The sequence below is a fragment of the Eulemur rufifrons genome, chromosome 29 (genome assembly GCF_041146395.1).
Source record: "Eulemur rufifrons isolate Redbay chromosome 29, OSU_ERuf_1, whole genome shotgun sequence".
In the NCBI taxonomy this organism is placed as follows: domain Eukaryota; kingdom Metazoa; phylum Chordata; class Mammalia; order Primates; family Lemuridae; genus Eulemur; species Eulemur rufifrons.
Genome location: NC_091011.1, coordinates 12077183 through 12100971, shown reverse-complemented (window position 1 = coordinate 12100971; position 23789 = coordinate 12077183). Strand labels below are relative to the sequence as shown.

General features: G+C 44.7%; 1 protein-coding gene across 1 annotated transcript in view; it reads left to right on the top strand.

Annotated features, from left to right (window-relative positions):
* The window catches only part of HECW1 (HECT, C2 and WW domain containing E3 ubiquitin protein ligase 1), a 218670-nt gene extending 195130 nt beyond the window's left edge, over window positions 1–23540 (top strand). Inside the window, exons 22-27 of the mRNA XM_069461989.1 lie at window positions 4452–4550; window positions 5283–5412; window positions 12843–12989; window positions 14542–14656; window positions 16613–16811; window positions 23429–23540. Coding sequence (XP_069318090.1) covers window positions 4452–4550; window positions 5283–5412; window positions 12843–12989; window positions 14542–14656; window positions 16613–16811; window positions 23429–23540 — 802 coding nt within the window. The remainder of the gene's footprint in view (window positions 1–4451; window positions 4551–5282; window positions 5413–12842; window positions 12990–14541; window positions 14657–16612; window positions 16812–23428) is intronic.
* The last annotated feature ends 249 nt before the right edge of the window (window positions 23541–23789 follow it).

The window sequence follows — 23789 nt, the reverse complement described above, 5'->3', positions numbered from 1 at the left end:
TATTAAAGCTCAAAGTGGCTGTAGCTGCTTTCTTCAGCAGCAGATCCAGTTTGTCTCCCAGACATCTGGTGAGGCGTTCCTGTGCGTGCTCCGACAGTGGCATCTGCCCGTTCCCAGAGTTGCCCGATGGTTCCAGAGTGAACTGGCTGCGTGCTGGATCCGGGCTCCCCCAGGGCCCAGGGGGGTAATGATGGAAAACACTTAGGTTTCCATCAGAGGGGAGAGGGCCAAACCAAGTGTAAAGCATTCATAGAATGAAATATTTTGCAGTCTGTTAAAGTCAGCGAAAACCCCCATTTGCAGATCCATGCTGTGCTGTGCTCTGCTGTGGGCATAACGGCCCAGCGTGCACCGTGCTCGCGCCCACCGTGCTCGCATCAAGGGGAAAGGCCCCTCAGAGTCACAGATGTTGCCTCAGTGATAGAGTGGACTCATTGTTTTTATTTGATATTTTCTACACTGGTTGTATTTTTCTTCAGACTAAAAAATACCCAATTCCACTTTTTTTTCCTTCGGCAGGAGGGAAGGGGTTGGTGATACCAAAAACAAAACCTTGCAACATACTGAAAGCAGGGTAGGAAAATAACCGGTGTCAGAGTCCAAGGGATGTTTCCGCAGCCACGTGGTCAGTGGGTAGGTTGAGAAATCTAACTGTGACCTGTTCCTGAAGGCAAACAGCCCATGCATTCTCACCAAGGAGACCTGGACTTGACTGACTCTCAGCAGAAAGGTTTTTTTTTTTTTCTGGTAAATGTGGGTTCCCGGTATTTCTCTATATTGTTCATCTTCCTGTGGTGTCTTGGGTCTAAATGGGTTTCTGTGGAAACACATATCTAATTGGTAAATAAATAGAGAAAATATAATTTATGTGTTTTTTAAAAGTCAGGAATATGTCTTACGGTGATGGCATTTCAGAATCTCCTGGGAGGTTTTAAATTGCACCCAAAACAGAGCCCGAGGAGAAACTCTCTTCGCCTCCTTTGCCCAGGGAGGCTCCATTCCTGACACATCGGGGTGTCATATATGTCAGGCGGCTGGATTGGAGAAAAGATGGAGACCCACTGTCCACCTCCAGGGGGGTGACATGCCTTGTCTCCTCTTATACTCGGCCAGCGGCACGCTGTACGCATTTGCACCTGCTGGGGACAGAGGCCACTCTTGTGAAGGGAAGTCGAATGGTGTCCATCGCTGGAATTCACGCACACGTGGGCATGTCCGATGTACTGGCAGTGGGGAGCTGGCAGAAAGCAAATTCCAAGGAGGGGCTCTTCAGGCGCAGTACAGCCCAAGAGAAGCAGAAGAATGGCCCAGGAAGCCGGAGTGGCCAACTCAGCCAGAGGGGTAGATGTGAATGAGTGGTGGTCGCTGTTCCCTAAACCCACCAGGACTTGCCACCCTAGGGATTAAAGGACAGTGAGGAAACTTCAAAGCTCAGGGCCAGGCAGCTCCGTGGTGAGGCCCTCTAACACAGCAGGTCAACGCAGGAGGCTTTCCCTACGGCAAAGGAAAAATGGGCACAGGGAGGAAGGAGAATGGGTCTGACGGCAGCCTGGGCGGGCAGCAAAGGCCCTGGAGCCTGCGGCACGTGGACCACACAGTTGCAGAGGCTGAGACAATAGAAGCTGCATTCAAGCATGGCCTCAAGAATGACAGCCAGGAAAAAGGGAGCAGGGCTGGCCTGCAGCATCAGATGAGACTCCTCTGGGGACCCCAGCAGAGGAAGAAATGACCAAGGCCCTGCAAGTTCACACACAGAGGTCTCACCTGGGGCCCTGGGGCCTGGCTATGAAAGTAACACCCGCACACCCCAGGCAGGGGGAGGGGCTCTGCTACTTCTGGGGGGGGGTGGGGGGGGTCTTACTTTAATTTATTCTCAGATTTCTTTATTTGTGCCAGGTAACTTAGATCAGAATGTAGCACTTTTTTGCTTAAATTATCTGGTTAGTTTCCTCAGCTATCTCCTTACTATGTATGTGGACATGCTAATCTTAGATCCAGCAACTAAAGAAAAATGTTTTCTTTCTCTGTCAGACTCCCTACACATTTTCAACCTGTGTTAACAACAAATGCAATCAACTTCCCGGAGACACACAATTGCTAGGTGGTTTCTCATTCATAGAATTGTACCCTACAGCAGTTCATCAATGATACAGGCTTTTTCATTCCCATCTGTGCTGCTTAAGCTATTGTTTTGGATTTGAATTGTATAGTCTCTGTATTGTGCTTTATACAAACACATCCCAGATCATAGTTCATCGCTCTGGAATATATTTTGCTGTATATACCGGGCTGGCTAAGAGCCATCCTGTCTGTGTTTATATGAGGACAAACCACATTATCATAGCTTACTTGCACAGTTATGAAAAAATACCTAGGGCCTATTCTTTGCCCACGTCAGCCAATGAAACCAGTGTAATTTTGCCTTTAGAAATTCCATCTTATGGTCTACCCTATTCGAAGCAAATAAACAATTCTCTGTTGGTGGTCTGCACTACGGTGCTAGGAAAGACCCCTCTCCTGCATGCCATCTGATCCCACCCCTGCTTGGGTGGCAAGCAATGGCGGTCCTAGCTGCAAAGTACTGAGCAAGACACCAGACTGAGATTTCCTCTCCGGTCACCCATCATTGACCCAACCTGAGTGAGAACAGTCCGTGAATCGTGCTGAAAATGTGGACCTAGGTCAGAGAGAGTGTCAGGTTGGTCACGCTGGTGCTGGAACTCCAGGATGTAAACCACAGTGGGTGTTGAGAGAGGAGAAGGGCGCAGAGAGGAGCCAAGGGGAGAGGCTGGGTGCAGGAGGGTGACGTCACTCTCGCCCCTTGTGTTCCTGAGGCCCAGCTGCATTCCTGACCCTGGGTCCCTTGAGACACCCCCATGGCCTTATAATGAATTCCCCCTTTGTTGTAAGCTAACTGAAGATTACTTGAACCAAAACATTTCTAATTAGCACAGGAGGTGTTGATAGCCACCATAAAATGCGACTACTAATAATATTAATAATAGGCAACATTGAAAGGGTGAGGTTTTCCAGAAGAGGAAAGGAAGACTAGGGAGGTTAAGCCCCTGCACACCAGGCAGCCTGGCAGAGTCCAGACCAGTAGCCTCTCCCTTGCTCTCCAGGGTAAGAGATGTGGCATGTCATCCCCCTGGGACTCGCCCGAGGCTACTTATTGACCCTCAGTTTTTTAACCTGTGAAATGGAGATGGCCGTGACCATAAAACAGAGTGTTGCGAGGGTCAGCAGGAGGCTGTGAATGACAGGCTTTGGCCCAGTAGGCATTCGATAAAAGTTATTTCTAATCTGTTTCCAACTCATTTATAATTAACTTCAGTGACCAGAACTGATAGAATATTGTAAAGAGTGGTGATAACCAGCATCCTTGTGTATTTTTACTGTTAAATATATCTATTGCTGAGGCCTGGTGTGGTGGCTCATGCCTGTAATCCCAGCACTTTGGGGGGCTGAGGTGGGAGAATCACTTGAGGCCAGGAGTTCAAGACCAGCCTGGACAACAGCAAGACCCCATCTCAACAAAAAATAAAAAAATTAGCCAGGCATGGTGGTGTGCACCTATAGTCCCAGCTACTCAGGAGGCTGAGGCAGGAGGATCACTTGAGCCTAGGAGTTTGAGGTTGCGGTGAGCTACCTGCATTCTAGCCTGGGCAACAGAGTGAGACTCTGTCTCAAAAAAAATAAATAAATAAATAAATAAATATCATTACACTCATTCTGTAGGGTCAGATCATCTATTCATTTTACCATTCTTATAACAGTTACTGAATAGGAAATCCTTTGAGTCTAAAAAGAGTCTCATAAAAGGCATTAGAGATGGGTTAGTTAGAAATTCCAGCAGGAAGGATTTAAGAAAAGTCACAACTAAGTCTGTGATTAGGTGAAAACCTAGTTAGACAGGAGACCAGGGAGACTCCAGTTAGGAAGGTAGATGCCAGAGATGGGCAACGCCCACGTGCTGGGGAAACCGCAGGGTGCCAGACCAGCAGGCAAGAGGCTGTTTTAAGAGCAGAACAACGATGGGACCCAGCTCCAGGCAGCCTAGCATTTAGCTAAGCAAGTCACCAGCAAGAATTTCAGGGAGCTAATTGCCCCGACAAGGATTTAAATCAGTAAAAGCACTTACATCTGGAGGAGGCCGGGTCTACCTGACCAGTTCTTCCTAGCAGTGACCTTGCTCTGTCTTTGTATGTGGCTGGCAATATTAAACAGTAATGCTCACTCAGCTTCTCTTCTTACCACATTGTGAGTCCGTGTAACTCTTCCCCACCAGCTGCGAACACAACTGCCTCCCCCACACCATCCATGGGCAAACTCCTTAAGCAGCTTAAGATGAGTACTGTAAGGAAACACATTCAATACAAATGCGAACTGAAATGTTTTGTAATGCAAATTTCCACTTACCCTTAAATTTCTCTGCCTGGTCTGTGTTGCAGGTTCAGATTTAGTGGTCGAATCCTAGGCCTGGCTCTGATCCACCAGTACCTCCTCGACGCTTTCTTCACGAGGCCCTTCTACAAGGCACTGCTGAGACTGTAAGTGCTTTGCAGACCGTGGGCCCACCCCAGCCCTGTCTGCAGGACAAGGGCACTGGCCTCTCTGGCGCCTCTGACCCTTTTGTCCCTGTTTTGCCTTAACCATTCCTGTTAGGTTTACGGTGGTCCTGAGTACTTAGATATCACAAACACCTTTTAGCACATTTGGGGATTTTATGTTGATGTAGGGGAAGACTCTATTGTCAAAATGTCATATGATAGGTATGAATCAGTTTATATAAAAATTATAATAGTTTTACAGGTCAGACACAGTAGCCCATGCCTGTAATCCCAGCTACTTGGGAGGCTGAAGCCAGAGGATCACTTGAGCCCAGGAGTTTGAGACCAACCTGGGCAACATATTATTAGCAAGTCTCTGTCTCAAAAAGAAATTATAATAATATTACAAACATGGCATTAAACTATTAAGTAGAATTGTTTATCACTTAATTGTTTTAAAGTGATACTTTAATTGCCAAGGAAAGAGTCCATGAGTCAATAATTATTTTGTTTATTAATGTAAATATTTTAACATTTTCTTTTCAAAGGAAAATTATTGAATGAACTAAAATTAATGAATAAACTGATTCATCAATGTATTCAAAATTGTCGAACTGTTAGAATGAGCCTACAGTGTTTTAACGAGGAGCGGCATAACCAGGTTTGGAATGAGGTCCGGGCAGCCATTTGTTCCGTAATTCTGTTTGCCTTTCTCCCTTTGAATTCACCCAGGCCCTGTGACTTGAGTGACCTGGAATATCTAGACGAGGAATTCCACCAGAGCTTGCAGTGGATGAAGGACAACAATATCACGGATATCCTAGACCTCACTTTCACCGTTAACGAAGAGGTTTTTGGACAGGTTTGTGTGATGTGGGACTTGGGAAAAGGATTTTGTTTTTTACTGTGGAAAATGTGGATAACATAAAATTTATCACTGTAGTTATTTTTAAGTGTACACTTCAGTATGTTAAGTATATTCACATTGTTGGGCATCCAATCTCCAGAAATTTTTTATCTTGCAAAACTGAAACTCTATCCACTAAACAATACTCTTCATTTCTCCAGCCCCCCAGCTCCTAGCAACCACCATTCTACTTTCTGTTGCTATGAATTTGACTGCTCTAGATACTTCATATAAGTGGAATCATACAATATTTGCTTTTTATGTCTGGCTTATTTCACTTAGTATAATGTCCTCAAGGTTCATCCATATTGTAGCCTGTGTCAGAATTTCCTTCCTTTTTAAGGCTGAATAATATCCCATTATATGCATTTGCCACATTTTGTTTATCCATCCATCCATTCATTTGTTGATGACATTTGGATTTCTTCCACCTTTTGCCTACTGTAAATAATGCTGCTATTAACATGAATGTACAAGTATCTGTTCAAGTCCCCGCTTTCAGTTCTTTTGGATATATAGCCAGAAGTGGGATTGCTAGATCATATGATAATGGGATTTTGGTTTTGAACTAAAGAATAAGGAATATCATTCATTCAAAATATAATTCTTTGGGAACTACTTCCTTTAATAAATCAGCCCATGTCTTCTTCCCTCTTTTTCTTGTTATGACATGGATCTACTTTACAAAATTTATTGAAAATAAATTGTGATATTGGATCAGACAGCATTTTTGTAAAGTATGACATACATATATAAGGTATTTCTGTTACGTGTGCAACTACAAAAATAATTCTTTTCATTACGTCTAGTTATCTGCTCCTCCAAAATTCATAAATCTCAATACTATTTAGTAAGATAAAGCTTTTCTACTAGCATTTATATAATGTTGAGTCTTCTGAGCAAATGGATTACAGATTTAACAGAAAATAACCACAACCTGAGCAGATTTAACCATCAAGGTTTTGAGAACATCATTTACTAGAGAACCAAAAGCCCATGACGTGGTAATTTGTAACAGGGTTGGCGTGAGGCTTGTTAGAACACTTCACAAGCACTTTGCACGAAGGTAGACAGTGTGCTGAGTCCGGGGGCGAGAGTCACCCACTGAATGCGACAGACCATCCAGCATCCACATCTCAGTCAAGAATCTTGGATAGGTCCTGGAAAATGTCACTATTCGGTTGTATTTCCTTTGTGTAAACATGCCTCTGAAGAATGCTGTCTTACATATTTGAGAAAAAATATCTCTTCCTACAACCACAGAGAGCACATTTAAACATGTTCAAAAATATGGCACCCATTTAACTGTCCTGCCATGTTCTAAATGAACAGGTAAAATACACTATTTCCTGTGCATGCCTACTTTTAGCCCAGGTTTCACATTTGCCTATTGTAGAGGGTAAATTTGTAAAATATACACAATTATTTAACAAATTGTATAAAAACAACTGTGTAGGCATCTTAAAAAATTTTAGGTTAGATCCCTAACCTAACTCATTACACTGAAGTAAATTCCAGCTGGATCAAAAAACTGAGTGTAAAAAGAAAAAAGAAAAGAAAAGAAAAAAGAAACACTTTTTATTTTTAATCTTACAGTAATGAGGGCTGCTGTAGATATGGCACAAACTCTCAAAGTCATAAAAGAAAAGATTGACATAGTCAGATAAAATTATTTTTAAATTCTGCAGAGCAAAATACACCATAAACAAAGTGAAAGTGACATAATATTTACTACATAACACAGACAAAGGCTATTTCTTTTAATGTCAGAAGAGACCCACAGATCACTAAGAAATGATCAAACAGTCCAATAGAAAATTATCAAAGAATACAAATAGATAGTCACAGAAAAGGAAATATGAGGAGATACTCAACCTCATTCACAATTTTTAAAAATGTAAATTAAAGCTACAATGAAATACCATTTTCTCATATCTGAATGTTGAGAATCAGAAAATGTAGTAATATCGTAATTTGGAAATGGTGAGAAACAGGCCCTCCCGTGCATTGTAGGCAGAAATTCGGTTCACTGTCTGTGAAAGGCACTTTGGTGTTATCTGTCCATATTTCAGATCACATGCCTTGGACTCAGTATCCACGTCTAGGAATTTGTCCTACAGATATATTCACACCTATTGAAATGAAATGTATCAGGATCTTCATTGCAGTATTGTTGATAGTTGCAAAATATCTGAAACAATCTAAGTGTCCAGTAGTAGAGCACTGGTTAAATAAATGATGCATTTACACAATGGAATAGTGAAATCACATGTGGCTATTAAAAAGTATGAAACATTCCAGCCTATCAATTTACATATAAATCATAAACAATAAAAAGGATACACTACCAGCCTGAGCAAAAGCGAGACCCCGTCTCTACTAAAAATAGAAAGAAATTAACTGAACAACTAAAAATATATAGAAAAAATTAGCTGGGCATGGTGGTGCATGCCTGTAGTCCCAGCTACTCAGGAGGCTGAGGCAGGAGGATCGCTTGAGCCCAGGAGTTTGAGGTTGCTGGAGCTAGGCTGACGCCACAACACTCTAGCCCAGGCAACAGAGTGAGATTCTGTATTTTAAAAAAAAAGGATACACTAACAACAACAAAAAATAGTCAGCCTGGGCAACATAGAGAGACTACTCCCCACCCATATCTACAAAAAAAATAAAAAATAAATGAGCCAGGTGTGGTGGTGCGTGCCTATTATCCCAGCTACTTGGGAGGCTGAGGTGGAAGGATCGCTTGAACCCAGGTGTTCTAGGCTGCAGTGAGCTATGATGGGGCCACTGCACTCCACCCTGGGTGACAGAACAAGACCCTGTCTTAAAAGAGAAAAAGAAAAAAAGGCAGGTCTAAATTGGTATAACGCAGTTTCTAAGATTTACTTTTAAGAGAAAAAAAGGATAGTGAAGAACAGTGTATATAATATGTTACTGTTTGGTGGGGGAAAGAGATGATATATACGTATTCCCCAGGCTAGGCATAGAATCTCCCTGGGAGGGGAGTAGAGGTGACTTTCTGCAGATAGGGAGAATGCATGGCTGGGAGATGAGGTGGGAGAGGAATTTACTTTTCATTTCATGGCCTTTTATGCCACTTGAATTGTATTCCACAGACACATATTATCTATTCAAGAAAATAAAGTCAACAACAAATAACCAAATGCATAACATTAGAGAACAAAATAACATTGAAGATACAAAAGAACAATCCTTTATGTGTGTAAAGTGTAGGAACTAGGAACTGAACAACTCAGAAGTTTAAATGTTCCCAGTGATAGAAATAAGTATGTGTTGTCGATCTAGAATAATGTACAGTTGAGCCTTGAACAATGTAGGGGTTAAGGGCAGTCAAAAATCTGAGTATAACTTTTGACTCCCCAAAACCTTAAATACTAATATCCTGTTGGCCAGAAGCTTTACTGATAACATCAACTGTCAATTAACATACATTTTGTATGTATGTATTATGTACTGCATGTTTACCATAAAGTAAGCCGGAGAGAAGAAAATGTTATTAAGAAAATCATAAGGAAGAGAAAATATGTTATAATTCATTAAGTGGAAGCGGATCATCATAAAGGTGTTCACCCTCGTCGTCTTCACATTGAGCAGGCTGAGGAGGAGGAGGAGGGGTTGGTCTTGCTGTCTCGGGGCTGGCAGAGGCAGAAGAGGCGGAGGAGGTGGAAGGGCAGGCAGGAGAGGCAGGCACTCTTGGTATAACTTTAGGGAAATACTTCATAATTTTGGTCTGACTTTTCTATTTCTCTAAAATATGTTTCCATATGCTGCCAGTCCTTCTTCCACCATCTGCTTTCGTTTCCCTGCCCATATCATGGAAGGGTCCACGTCACAAAAGAAGTCAAAAGCAGTCTTGAATAATCGGGCCCTTCTGCCCGATTGTCTAATGTCAGTTTGTTTTCTGGCACTGCGGCTTCTACGTCTCCTTCCTCATCTGGCACCGGTTCGGAAGCTCTCATCCCCATCAAGTCGTCTTCTGTTGATTCCTCTTGTGTGGTGTCTGTCGGCTCTTGAATTTCTCCAGGATCTGTATCTTGAAACCCTTCATCCCCTACCTTTTTTGCCTTATCCACAATCTTCTTCATGATTTCCCTGATCGGCTCTGTCGTGAATCCCGGGAAGTCATGCACAACAACTGGAGAGCTTCCTCCAGCAGGAATTTATTCTTTCAGGCTCGGTGGCTTTCACAGCTTTTTCTATAACAGCAGTGGCATCTTCAACCATGTAATCCTCCCAGACTTCCACGATGTTCTCTCTGTTGGGGTTCTCCATGGAGTCGACAGTCCTTTCCAGAGAGCACCAAGTGTAACGACCCTTACAGGTCCTTGGGAACCCCTGATCTAGAGGCTGAATTGGAGACATTGTGTTTGGGGGCAGGTAGACCACTTTGACACCTTCGGTGTTGAACTCATGGGTTTCTGGGTGGCCAGGGGTATATTCCATTGTCAAAAGAACTTCCAAAGGCAGTCCCTTACTGGCAAGGTGCTTCCTGACTTCAGGGACAAAGCATCAGTGGAATCAATCCAGAAAAGGGGTTCTCGTTGTCCAGGCCTTCCTGTTCTTCAACCAAAAGACTGGCAGCTGGAGTTTATTTTTTCCTTTCAAGGCTTTATAGATAAGAGCAGCCTGATCACGAACCCGAATGCATTTGTGCAAAGCAGTAGAGTTAGCCTATCCCTTCCTGCCTTAAATTCTGGTGCTTGCTTCCCTTCCTTACTAATAAATGTCCTTTGTGGCATTTTTTTTTTTTTTTCCAGAATAGGGCACTTCCTTCTGCGTTAAAAACTTGTCCAGGCAGATAGTCTTTCTCCTCAATGATGGTATCTGGGAACTTGTCGGCAGAAGCTGCTTTTTCTGTTATCTTGACATTTTTTAAGTCAAACCTCTTTCTAAAATTATCAAACCATCCTTTTCTGGCTTTAAATTCCCCAACTTTAGATCCTTCACCTTCCTTTTGCTTCAAATTTCATATAATGACTTTGCTTTTCCCAGAATCAGGTCTATAGCTATGCCTTTCTTACAACAATCCTGCACCCAATAAAAGCTGCATTTTCTACATGAGATGAAAAGATGTTTCACCAAAAAATGCCAGGTTTTTGCACCTGCTGGCATAGCTGCAGCGATGACCTCACAAATTTCCTTTCTTTTTTTTTAACAATGGTCCTTACGCTGGATTCATTTATCTTGAAATGGCGGGCAGCCACAGCTGCAGACCTCAGTCTTAGGTACAAATCAAGCAATTCAATTTTTTCTTGTAATGTCGTGACTTTACTTCTTGGGAGCACTTCCAGCCTCACTGGTGGCACTTCATGTGGGTCCTGTGGTGTTATTCAAGGTTTATGGTATTGCATTAAACACGATGAAAACTATGCGGGAACCAAGGGAGATCACTTTGCAACCCTACACACCATTTACTGGAGAGACGACCTGCTCACGTGGAGATGAGGAGCGAGCGTCACACAGCATTTTAAGCTGACACTCGCAACACTTGAGCTCTCTGCAATAGCGACAGGAGGTGGCTACAAAATTATTCCCATAGTACAGTACGTACTACAGTTAGTTTCATACTAACTGTGGCTTAGTACTGCATCTTTATGTTTGCTCACATTTCTCTCAACTGGGAATGGCGCCATGTATAGTCTCTAAGTGTTTATGTGCATAAGTTTTGATAAATTTTAACTTTTTATAACAGATTTGTGTGTATTTTATGGTAATGAATAATGAAGTGGACTAGTATCTACATATATTTTATGCATTTATGACATACCTAACTTTTTCTTAATTTACTTAATATTTCTAGGCTATGCAATTTATCTGAATTTTTTTCAAATCACTGCAATCTTCAAAAAAAATTTCTAATGTATTTGTTGAAAAAACTCTGCATATAAGTGGACCCACACAGTTCAGATCTGTGTTTTTCAAGAGTCAATGTGTATCTGTTTAAAGTTTATCCTATTTCTCTTCGAAAGGAGGTCACCAGGAACAATGACTTTGGTTTTAGAAGATTGAATTGCAGCCCTTCTTTTGGCAAGTTATTAGCAGTGGAGAGCAGATAGATGCTTTTTCTACACTGTGGGCTTTTTCCTTAGGTGTATTAGTTAGGATTAGGTTCAGCTTCTAGTGAAGAAGCCCAAAATGACCCTGCTGAAGTTAATAGAAGTTTATTTTTTTTTCTCACATAAAAGTCTGGAGGCGGGCAATCCAAGGCTGGTTTGGGAGCTCTGATGGAATTCTCTGGGACCAAGCTCCTTCCAGCTCCTTCTGGCGTGCCAGCCATCACGACTGTGCTCAAAGTATCAGGACAAAGGAACACACAGACCCTCTGAAAGTGCCATACAACATTTCTGCTTACAGCCCATTGGCCAGAACTTAGTTTTATGCCACACTTAGCTGCAGGGAGATTGGGAAATATAGTCTTTAACTGAGCAGCTAAAGATCAGAGGTTCCAAAAAATATGGATATTGGGTGGCAACTAGTATTTTGTAATTGGCCAATATTTTATAATTAACACTGATCACCCAGTGATGGGAGAAAAAGCAACCATTAGATTACTGGTGGACTGTTTTGTGTAGGTACCTGGGTCCACAAGTGCCAAATATATATCTATGTATTTTTTAAACCGGTAACTAAGTACAGTAATGCCTCATTTGTCTTATAGCATTGAGCTGAACCCTTAAGTGAATTTCAGATAACTGAGGATTACCCTCTTCAAACACTAACACATTTTGATAAAAATGTCTGATATGTTGTTTACCTTCTTGCCTTTGAAAAGATAGTGCACAGATCATAACTTTTCCCGATGACTCAAGCTCGTCCTGACAAACATGCCTCGCCATACTAAGTGGCAATGCCCTTCTTTGTGTGCTTCAGCGTGTTCCTGCTGCCCAGGGTGTCACCCTTCAGCCACTCTTATACCTGGTGGTGAAAACCATCTTCCTACCCTCTGCCATTTTGCCTCTCCTGGTCAGCTGTGGGAGGGAAGCTGGCAGCCATTAAGAATTTGGTCTAACTGAGATTTGGGGACGTCAAGTATGTGACTGTAGTGTTGGGACATTCAGCCTCACCATTAGGGACAACCTGGGACATTTTCCTTTTATTTCTAGTATGCCTCTTGAGTTAAGGACAATTGTTTCTTCCTTATAAAACAAAAAACATAGCCCTTCCAAGGTGCATAAGAATCAGCTTAGAACACCCAAAGCCTTTTTAGTGACCTTTAGGAAAAGGAAAAGAACCAAAGAGGTAATAACGCTGAATAGCACTGTGTGAAGAGGACTTTTACAAACAATCACTCTCCTAAAATCAGTGCGGCTCTCTGGGGGATAAGCTGAACTGGCAAGCATCGCGATCTTCCTGTCTCCTACAAGGTCACGGAAAGGGAGTTGAAGTCTGGAGGAGCCAACACGCAGGTGACGGAGAAGAACAAGAAGGAGTACATCGAGAGGATGGTGAAGTGGCGGGTGGAGCGCGGCGTGGTGCAGCAGACGGAGGCGCTGGTGCGCGGCTTCTACGAGGTGAGGCACCGGTGGCTCGAGAAAGGCCAGGGGGCTTCCGAGGGCTTCATCACGGGGCCTCTACTCCTGGAGGCTCCCCGGGGGACCAGCATCTCAGGTGGTGAGAGCAGAGTGGAAAAACCAAGGTGGGCAAAGGGCTCCGCAAGTACAACTGAGCAAGGTGCAGCGAGGACCCAATGGGGTGGATGGCCCAGGGGTCAGAGTTGCCTGGGAAACCCGACTCTTGCTGTAAGTGAAAAGTACTCTAAAAAAACTGGTGTTGGCAGGCCCCTGGTGTGAAAACATCCAGCATCTCTTGCCAACATATGTGCAGGTGGTGTTTCCTTTCATTCAGTGAAACAATAATAAGTGCAGTAGAGGCAGTGGGGGTGTCTTGCCCACTCTGCAGCATCACTATTTTGTTATAACATCACTGTGTGCCACATGAGCCATGCTAAGTGGTAAATCGAGAAGACGGGCAGCTGCTAGACTTCCTGTGCACAAAATGATGTCCTTAAACTTTTCCAGTTCAGAAACAAGAGGCTGTAAATGTTGTTTTGGGTCTTGGGTCTTGGAAGGTTCCCTTTCCCTGCCATAATGGAGAACAGTGTCTGCCATGGTCTTGCCCACCCCTGATTTGATGAGACGAGGTACCATCTCAGGTGCTCAGGTGCGCCTGGTCATTTGGCACAACATGTAAAGCCAGAATACAGGGCCCTGACAAAATGGGGCCTCCCAGATCTTTGAAGGAGGGAGGAAGGAAGTGAAGAGAGAAGGGAAGGAAAATACAAATTCGTGCCTGGCTAGCTCAATCTTCAGAGCTTGGGACTCTTAATCTTAGGGCTGTGGTTTGAGAAGGGAAGGAAAATACAATTGTTTTAATATAGAATGTTCAATTTTAGGAAATGAGTCATATTTGTGAAAGAGAGAATACAGTTCAAGTGAAATGATAATACTAGTAGCTATTAAGTCACTTCAGAGTGATCTGGACTTTTTGTCTTTAAAATGGAATGTTGTTTGGAAACTTCCATGCGACTTCAGAAAGCCAAGCCAGGTTTGTTTACAAAATCATTCAGAGAGGGAACATCAGAGGTAGCAAAAAGCATAGGACCTTATTTCTGTTCCCAGCTCATGAAGGGTTGTGTTTTAAAATGTTTAAGCTGATGGTTATCTTAGTCTGTTCAGGCTACTAACAAAATACCATAAACTGGATAGCTCAAAAGCAGCAGAAATTTCAAGTCTGAGATCAAGGCACCAGTAGATTTGATATCTGGTGAGGGCCACCCTCTGGTTGGCGCCTTCTCACTGTATCCTCACACAGCGGAAGGAACGAAGGGTCTCTCTTGGGCCTCTTTAATAAAAGCACTCGTCCCATGAAGATGAGGCCCTCATGACAAAATCACCTCCCAAAAACCCCACCTCCTAAAGCCACCACCTCAGAAGTGAAGATTTCAACATATAAATGTGGGGGATGGAAGGGATATAAACATTCAGACCATAGCAATAATTTTGAACTTAAAAACGATTGCATGTTGAAAAAAAGAACATTTTTGGACGTGTACCTCTGTTTCAGGTGGTAGACTCAAGGCTGGTGTCCGTGTTCGATGCCAGGGAGCTGGAGCTGGTGATCGCCGGCACTGCAGAAATCGACCTGAATGACTGGCGGAACAACACCGAGTACCGGGGAGGTGAGCTGGCGGGAGTCGGGATGATACAACTGTCACAAACACAATCCAGCACTTTCTAAAAAATTTTGTTGTTGAGGTGAAATTTATGTAACATAAAATTGCCCGTTTTAAAGTGAACGATTTGGTGGCATTTAGTACATTCACAATGTTGTGTGACCATTACCTCCAGCTAGTTCCAAAATATTCTCATCACCCCAAAAGGAAACCCTATGCCCATTAAGCAGCTGCTGTGACCCCCATTCTCCCCTCCCCCAAGCCCTGGCAACTGCCAGCCTGCGTCCTGTCTCTATGGACTGGCCTATGCTGGATGTGTCATATAAATAGAGTCATACAAAACGTGGTCTTTTGGGTCTGGCTTCTTTGACCTCGCATATTGTTTTGAGGTTCACCCATGGTGTAGCGTGTTTCACTATTTCATTCCTTTTTATAGTTGAACAATATCCCATTGTATGTATATATAACTCATCACTTTTTGAAGACTACGTAAAACTTGGTCCTACTTCAGTACAAAGCAGGTACTTGTATGTGCTTTCTCCAACTTCCAACTTGAACTTTCCTTCAGATGACAGTCGTCCCCACTGGTGGAGTCTCTGGCCTGACTTGGTGCAGAGGCTTACAGGGGACACTCCATACAGGGACCAGCCCCTGGGCAGCTTGCACGCTGCCAGGGGAGTGTCTCTCCTTCCTATGGAATTGGATCCCTCGTTGCCTCAATCCTGGGTTGTCACCACACGGTTCTACCGGTGCTCTCTGCTAATCCGATTTCTAACCCCTGCTAACTATTCACCTTGCCAGCTGGCAAACTCATCTTCTGGAAAATTATTTTCACTGGGCCACTTCCCTACCCACAAAACAAGCACCTTATTACTTAGAGAAGAGATTTTTTTCCCCAAAGGTTTTTTAGCCTTAAAACTCTTCCTTCGTGTATAATATTGCAGAGAAACCCCAATCAGGACATCGGAGAGAGGGAGCTTGGGGCACCACCCCAGCTTTCCTTGTCTTCCCAGTACACTCAGTCCTGAGAAGCTCCTGTGGGACCTCCAGGCCCTCTGGCCCCATAGAAAATCACCAACCTAATGTGTCAAGTCAAAATGCCTCTGCCTGGCTGTTCAGGCCCCTAACACCCCAGCAATTTTCCTTTCCATCTTCACCAGACACCCCCTCTATGCTGCTGGCCTACTGTTCCCTGCATATTTTTTCCTCATTCTTGTTATTCTTTATTTTTCCTTCCAGAAATGTCCTCCTCCTTCCCTCCACTTGCACAAACCCTTCACATACTGAACGTACCCTCTCCTTCTTTCCTGAAGCTTTCTTTGTTTCTGCCCCAGCCCACATAGATTCCTCCCATCTTTTAGTACCTCTTGCATTGGCGGTCAGTGGTTGAATTGTTGACCTTAACTGATTGATCCAAGCTTGGTCTCCCCAACTTACAGTTAGAGGGACCCAGGGCTTCTCCCGTGGGCCCAGCGTGTCCCAGCCCAGGGCACCTGCTGTGCACCACACCCACTGCTTCCCTCCAGCCCTTCTTAAGCCTTCGACTTGCCCATGGTGTGTGGCTGCCAAGAGCCAAGACATCAGAGCAAAGAAAACATGATGAAATACTGTATCCATAGAGGGCTGTGTCTCTACCAAGCCTGCTGTTCCTTGTTGACATTTATTTGAGGCAGGGATATGTCAAGCGGAGTCCCAGTTGTTTAAATAGAAAGCAGATATCTCTGAGGACATCCCCCAGAACATAAAGTCCTTTTACAAAACGACTATTTTCTAAATCTGATTGCTTTAAAACTTGACCTAGTGACACAATTTTTTTAGTCCTATCTAAAGGGCGTCGTTAGAGAAACCAGCAGATCAAAAGCAGCTGCTCTGCTCTTACCATCCTGATACGTGTGTGCTCTCTCTCCCCTCCATCACCCGCCCACCCACACCCTCTCTTCCTCCCGCCCTTGCTCCACTCAGGCTATCACGATGGGCACCTTGTGATCCGCTGGTTCTGGGCCGCGGTGGAACGCTTCAATAACGAGCAGAGACTGAGATTGCTTCAGTTTGTCACGGGGACATCCAGTGTGCCCTACGAAGGCTTCGCGGCCCTCCGAGGGAGCAATGGGCTTCGGCGTTTCTGCATAGAGAAATGGGGGAAGATCACGTCCCTCCCCAGGTACAGAGCTCCTGCCAACCTTTGGGAAACCCACAGAAGGGGGCAAAGTATACTTTGCTGTTTGAGTTGGGGCGACCATCCTTTGGGATGGGATTCTTTCCCGTCATCCAAAGTATTGATCCTTGAATTACTAGTGAAAGGTGTAGGGGAAGTGTCTCTGTGACTTGGACTGAGACTATATTTTATATTTTTAGAGAGGTTTTAATGATTGATGGTACTTGGGCTGTGATATCTTGGTCCATGTGTCCGTTGCAGGAAGCTTTGCAATCTGTACATAGCCCAACTTAATTTAAAGAGAAGTGTCTAACACAGGGGAGGAGGGAGGCAAAGATATTGGTGTGAAGATGCTGGAAGCCCAAAGTAACCCCTCTAGGCCGAGGAGGCTGTGCTTCTGCGGCGTGCCACTTGATGCATACGCCATATACTTATACATGTGCCATATTTCTCCTACCAAGTTGTAAAACGTGTGAAGACGAGACCACGTGTATCTCTGGGTCTCTACAGTGACTTCTACATAGTGAGCTTATCAAGAGATTATTGTGGAATAAATGTGGAAAAGGAGGCACCAGGGCTCTAGGCAGTTTTGCAGAATAAATTCCCTGCACTGTGAGTTTAGCCTCAACACTTCCTGGGTCCTTTCTATGCCACGTTGGGTGGCAGGTTCCTGATGGGTGAAACAAGGAGCACTATAGAGACACTTCTGGGTCGGGACTATAGTAATAAATACACTTCAACATGCAGAAGAAAAGATTGATCCCTATTATCTTCTTCTAATACGATGTATTCTAATTATAAAGGAAGATTTGCATTTCATTGAGCCCTATTTCTACGTGGCCACCCAACTACCTTTGCTAAATCCTCATTGTGGAAGGATTTCCTGGACCACAGCTTTCATCTAGCTTCCCCAGGCTCGCAGCGTCCTGCACACAGTGGCCTGGTGTCGGTGGGCATTGGTGGGCCTTCCCCGCTGGTTGACAGAGGCCAAAAACCCTGGTGCAGGCTTCATTCAGCTCAGCAGACCCTCAACTCGCAGGGTCTGTCTCCTTTGGGTGTTCCCACCATCAGCTGAACCTAGTGAATTAAGTCTGGCAAGAAAATAAGACTAAAACGACAGAACTTCCGTTAGTCTAGTTTAAGGATAGATTTCAAGAATAAAGTTATTTGGCAACAGTCTGCTTTTCTTTTGGAGAAATGCAGTGAGTCATCACTCGCTGGTAGCCTACCCCTATGGCGCGCAGCTCCAGAGGGGCTGGATGCAGCCTCGCACCTGCCCGTACCTGCCCGTAGGAGCCACAGTCCAGGGGGAGCAGCCTGACAGTGACTGACTATAGCACCAGGGGTTAAGAGCAACGTGCTGTGAGGATGTGGAACAGAGAGTTAAGCCCTACTGAGTTGCTCAGAGACGATGCCACAGAGAAACTGGAGTTTAGGTGAGCATTGGGAGGCAACGGATAGGGAGGTTTCCAGGCTGAAGCAGCAGCAGGAGCACAGCCTGGGAATGGGAATCGGCCAGCACGCATCCAGGAAGGAGCACCGAGCAGGCAGGAGGGTGTGTCCAGGGCAGTATCACAGGGGATCCGACTGAGAAGGATAATTTGGTAGACCACAAAGAAAAGACCCCACTAAGGAGACCCTGCTTGATTCTTTAGGAAATGAGAATCATTGCTTTTGTCATCTGGGGTCAGAGATTGAGTGTAATTTACATATTTGCTTTGGAAGCTTTGAAAGACACATTAATGCTATTAACCCACACAGTGAGCTATAAGGCAGACATCGAGCCTATGAACAGGTTCTTCACATCTGGGCCAAGGCACCCTTAAAAAGCCCACTGCTCTGCAAGCCCCTGGGGGCAACAGGGACCTCGTCCCAGGACAGGAGGGCCCAAGAAGCAAACACCTGTGGGAGGACAGAGAACATGACCCCCTGGGTTATAACCCCTGACCAGTCTCCCTTGCGCAGGGTCTAAAGATGCAAGAACCCAGGAAATGTCATCTATGTGTGGAGAGAAAGAAATAACCTCTGACTCCCAAGAACTGCAGTTCAGGAAGACGTGGCCAGGCCACGGCATGTGGCAGGCAGCCCTGAGCTGGCAGCAGCACCAAGCAGGCTCGGGGTGGCCCAGGCTTCCCAGGGACTGTGACCCATGGTGCACATGGCCAACGCCCTGAGGAGCTACTCGTTGCTCAGATCGTCCCTCCACAGAAAGGAAAGGCTTTCCAAATGAGAGTGCCAAATAGTGTCCCAGCAAAACCCGGCCATAGCCCAGGCTCAGTAAAACCTTATGTCAATCCAAGTCCTGGCCTTCTAAAAGATGTGTGAGGATTATGAAAAAGGACTCTGAGGGTTCCTAAAATCTCCAGGATATAATTTGATAGTGCCTAGTGAAGAAACTTCATCTGCCACCACTGCTGAAGTATATGAGAGTTGGGACAAGTCTCCTTGGCCAAGGAACGGGCGGGGGTGGGGGGGCTCAGGTGTGAAACCAGTTGTCCACGTGGATGTAGCTGCTACACAGTCTGTACAGAGGACTAGAAATGGAAAGGAAGATTTAAGCCAAGAGCTAGAGATTTTAATAAATGCAATTAGCTAGAAGTTGAGAGGTTCAGTAGGAGATTTTTAAACCATAGCCCATAAAAAGAAATATCCCTTGCGTCACAATCCAGGACATGCATATGTGTTCATTTGCATGTGTGTGTGTGTGTATCTGAAACACAAATTGTTCAGAACAACACTTTACCGTTATTAACTGCAACACAATCTGTTTTCACTCTATCCTATTTCATTAAAGTGAAATGCCAGGCAAAACCTACAGTTTTCAAAAATTATCTAAATGGCATGAGATTCAAAGGAACATAAATTTTTGATCAAGGATTGCAAAGTCATGATCTGGAACAGACGGGGGCAGTGAGAAGAATGTTCATTCACATTGCAGCACGTGGAACTGTGGGTGGTCTCCACCCCTGAGGGCTGCAAAAGGGAGCAAGGACACAGGCCGCATGTGGAAAGAGCTTAAGGCGGTGGGAGAGTTTCCTTACTTTGAACAAGGGCTCAAGAGGGGACAGAGGAAGGGTTTGGAAGGAAAGAGGAGCATGGAGAACGGGTCAGAATAGACATAGCACAGGGCAGTGTGGAGAAAGAATAAAGGAGAGGAGGAAACCATAGCAGTTCACATTGGGGGCAGGGGCCAAGGACATCAGAGCTATGGGTCGTGGGCAAATCACTGGCCTAAAAGTTGCAAACAAAATTCTGGTATGAATGTGTTTCACTGCAGATGTAAACAGAGCCCAGGCCCAGGGTGGAGTGGGAGGCCTTGTTAAGGTGGCAGTTGGCTTACTCACTAGCCATGGTTTTCAAGGTTGGGTTGGGGAAGGGGACATTTGGCAATGTCTAGAGACATTTTTGTTTGTGGGGAAGTGGTGCTACTGGTGTCTACTGGGTAGAGGCCAAGGGTGCTGCTAAACATCTTACTATGCACAGGGCAGCCCCCACAACCAAGCATTATCAGGTTCAAAATGCCAACAGTGCAAAGGTGAGAAACCCTGCTCCGTAGAAGATAAAGACCTGCAGAGGAGGCTCGAGGGAGCCCTCAGGGAGCTCGGGAGTGAAAATGGCAGCCACTGAGAAACCAAAGAGAAGCCAAGGGAGGGAGATATCCAAGAGGAAGAGCTGTCAAATGCTTTCAAGAGCTCTAGCAGCTGGGGGTAGAGCATGCGCTTCTGGGTTTGGGGATCGAGAGGTTACTGACAGACCTGAAAAAGAGTAGATTCGGCAGGGAAGGCAGCAAGGCCCATCTGAAGAGAACGAGGCTGTAGTTAGGCAGTGGAAGAAGACCGGCAAGAAGGGAAGACCTGACTTACATAATTGGCTTCACAACTGGCTGCCTCTTGTTTATTTTGTGCCGACCTTAACGTGGTCTGTAGTGGAGAGGAGTGACTCTTTCTCTGGCATTGTATTGGTTAACATTTTATTCAATAACTTGAAAAAAAGGGAGATCAGCTGTGTAGATGACACAATTTAGAAGGGTACACGATACAGTGATTGGCACAATCCAAATCCAAAATTATCTCCAGATGCTGGAATGCTAGATTGACACCAACAGAGCGGAATTTGACATGGTCGAAGAGATCCCTGCAGAATTTCAAAACATCCGTTGCACAAGTATGAGATGAGAGTGACTCATTTGCCAGTAGGTCACACGGAAACGGCCAGAGACTTAAGTCGCCACAAGTATGACATGGTTCCTAAAATCATTATTGCAATCATGGTTGCATCAGTAAGAGAATCTTATTGTGTAAATGGTGAGTCACAGGTTACGTAAGCCATTTGGTGTGTTCTAGCGTTGATCCTCCCAACAACCCTCTGAGGTGCACACGGCATGTATTATTATCCCCGTTTACAAGTGAGAAAACTGAGGCTCAGAAAGATTAACTGACTTTCCCAGGGTCATAAAGCTGGTAAGTGGCTAGACTGAGGTCAAAACAGAGTCTTCCAGGCCGTGTTGGGCTTGCTGCGCTGCCCCATACCACCTGGCAGCGCCGGGTTTGGTGCCCAGGGAATGAGGTGAGCAGGTGCTCTGTGCCGTCAGAACCACACCTGGAGGGTGGCGAGCACTCAGGAATGCCGGATCAAGTCATGATTCGGTTGTGTTCGTTCATTCCAGTGACAAACTGGAATTTACCTAAGGGAGTCAACCACGGCTGTGGATAAATGCAGTGAGAGCAACTAGTGAAGAAACTGTAGGCGTCCAGACTAGGTGCTATTTGATCATTCTTTCTGGTTGTGCCCAGAAATTATCTTTTACAGAATTAGTTTGGTTCCAACTAATTTGTAAATATGAGATTTTGTTTCTGTGATATTTCCACTCATGAGTGCCAGTTAAAATGACCAGAGGAAGAAAACCAAGATGATGTCTGCCCTTACCTTGCTCCTGGCTAACTCAGCTCGTTTCGAAAGCACACTCGGGATTTTTCTGCCCCACTTAACTTGATTAGCCACCGCCCAGCGTATGTTCTAGTTTCCATCTTTCTAAACATAGAGAAGAGTCATTTTAATCATCATCCCACTCAATGTACTGAGTTCCCTTTCACTCAAACCAATACTCATGTTTAGGTAGAATGTTTCAATTATTTGCTTTTGAAGTAAATATAGGCCTCTTTGAATCTTAGATAATAATATAAGAACTCTGCTAATCTCTGTCTATTTTTATATTTCTTCCAAGTTAGTTCTTTAAGGTCTAAGACCAGACACCCTGCTGTACCGTGCCCACCCTTGGAGCTTGAGAAGGGAGGGGATGAGAGAAGGAGGTTGGGTTAGGGATGGTTCCCCAAGGGCAATGAGAGGGCTCTTGCCAGACAAAAACACCAGCAGCCTCCCAAGATTCTCCCTGTACAGGAAAGTCCACCTTCCCTCTCCCCTCTTCCCATCTTCCTCACCCCGAAAGTAATTTCCCCCTATAACCTGAGTGCTGCATCAGCCTAGGCAGTGATCTGGTACTCCGACTTATAGAATTCAAAACAAGGGTATAAATAATACACAAGTCCTGTACGGGTATTTTAAGTAAAATAAGAGTTTAATATTCCCAAATAAAATGCTAACGAAGGGAGTTTAGCTTTGTGTGTTTGCTTTGTGATTTGATTTGAGAGCATCCTTTTCTATGCCAGTTGGTGTCTCAAAACACCATTTCAACACACCACTCCTTCCAGGAAGAAAAAGGCATGAAATGAACTTTCAGCTGCACCCACCCACCTTCCTCCCTACTTTGGTACAGGACTCAGCATCAACAAAAGTTTCCATAAAAATAAAGAACTGGCAGGGAGCAGCTAGTCAGGTGATTTGAGGCTCCCTAGGAGGGAATCCGTATGTGCCAGCCTCCGTGTGCTCCCTGCTGGAGGCCCACCTGGGTGTGAGCAGTGTGGCAGGGAAGACGTTCCTGGTCGAAGGCAGATGCTGGCAAGCGTGGGTCTGCAAGAGGAAGCACATGACGAGTAGGGCAGAACCTAGGGCAGTGGCTCGAGGAGGACACTCCAGGCTCTAGGGCGGCCTGTCTCAAGAGCAGCTTTTCTTGGAAATGCAGCCCTTCAGCTTTAGCTGTGCTTGTTCTGCGGGGATAGGGGAGTCAGACTTGTCTCCAGGGCACATCTGACTTGAATGGAGAACTGGGTCTCAGAATTCCAGGGCATCTGGGCTCCTCTAAACAGATACACATGGTTCACAGAGGCTCAGAAATCAGAGCCAGACAAGAAGACTTAGGAATATAATCCTTTAACTCTAATTATATTCTGCCTCCTTTGCTAACCACATCAAGGTTCATATCTCAAGTACAAAATCAGACTGATACCATAGCATTTATCATCAGTTTGCTAGTGTAGTTCTAGGGCAGTGCAGTTTGCTTACAGAGGCAAACCACCCATTTCCAGTCATTCCATTCTTCCAACTGGTCTACTCATTCTGGAAGGCTGTAGCTCTTAGTTTGCAATGTTTGATGGGGGTCCTAAGTCCTGGTGCTGCTCATTTTTGATTCCTCTTTGATTCCCAGCTTCAGACTAACTCACAGATATGTCCAAAGCCAGTTGTATCACTGAAGCTAACACTCTTACCAATCTTTCTCCTCCATTCAGGGCGCACACATGCTTCAACCGACTGGATCTTCCACCATATCCCTCATACTCCATGTTGTATGAAAAGCTGTTAACAGCAGTAGAAGAAACCAGCACCTTTGGACTTGAGTGAGGACATGGAACCTCGCCTGGCATTTTCCTGGCCAGTGACATCACCCTTCCTGGGATGATCCACCCTTCCCTTTCCCTTAATCAACTCTCCTTTGATTTTGGTATTCCATGATTTTTATTTTCAAACCAAATCAGGATTGACAAAAGCTGTGCATGAAGAACTGCCTTCTTCTAAGATCTAACCTTCAGGCTTCTCTCCTCTGTTTTCAATGAACTGCTAGCCTGTATGCAATATTAAAAAAAAAAAACA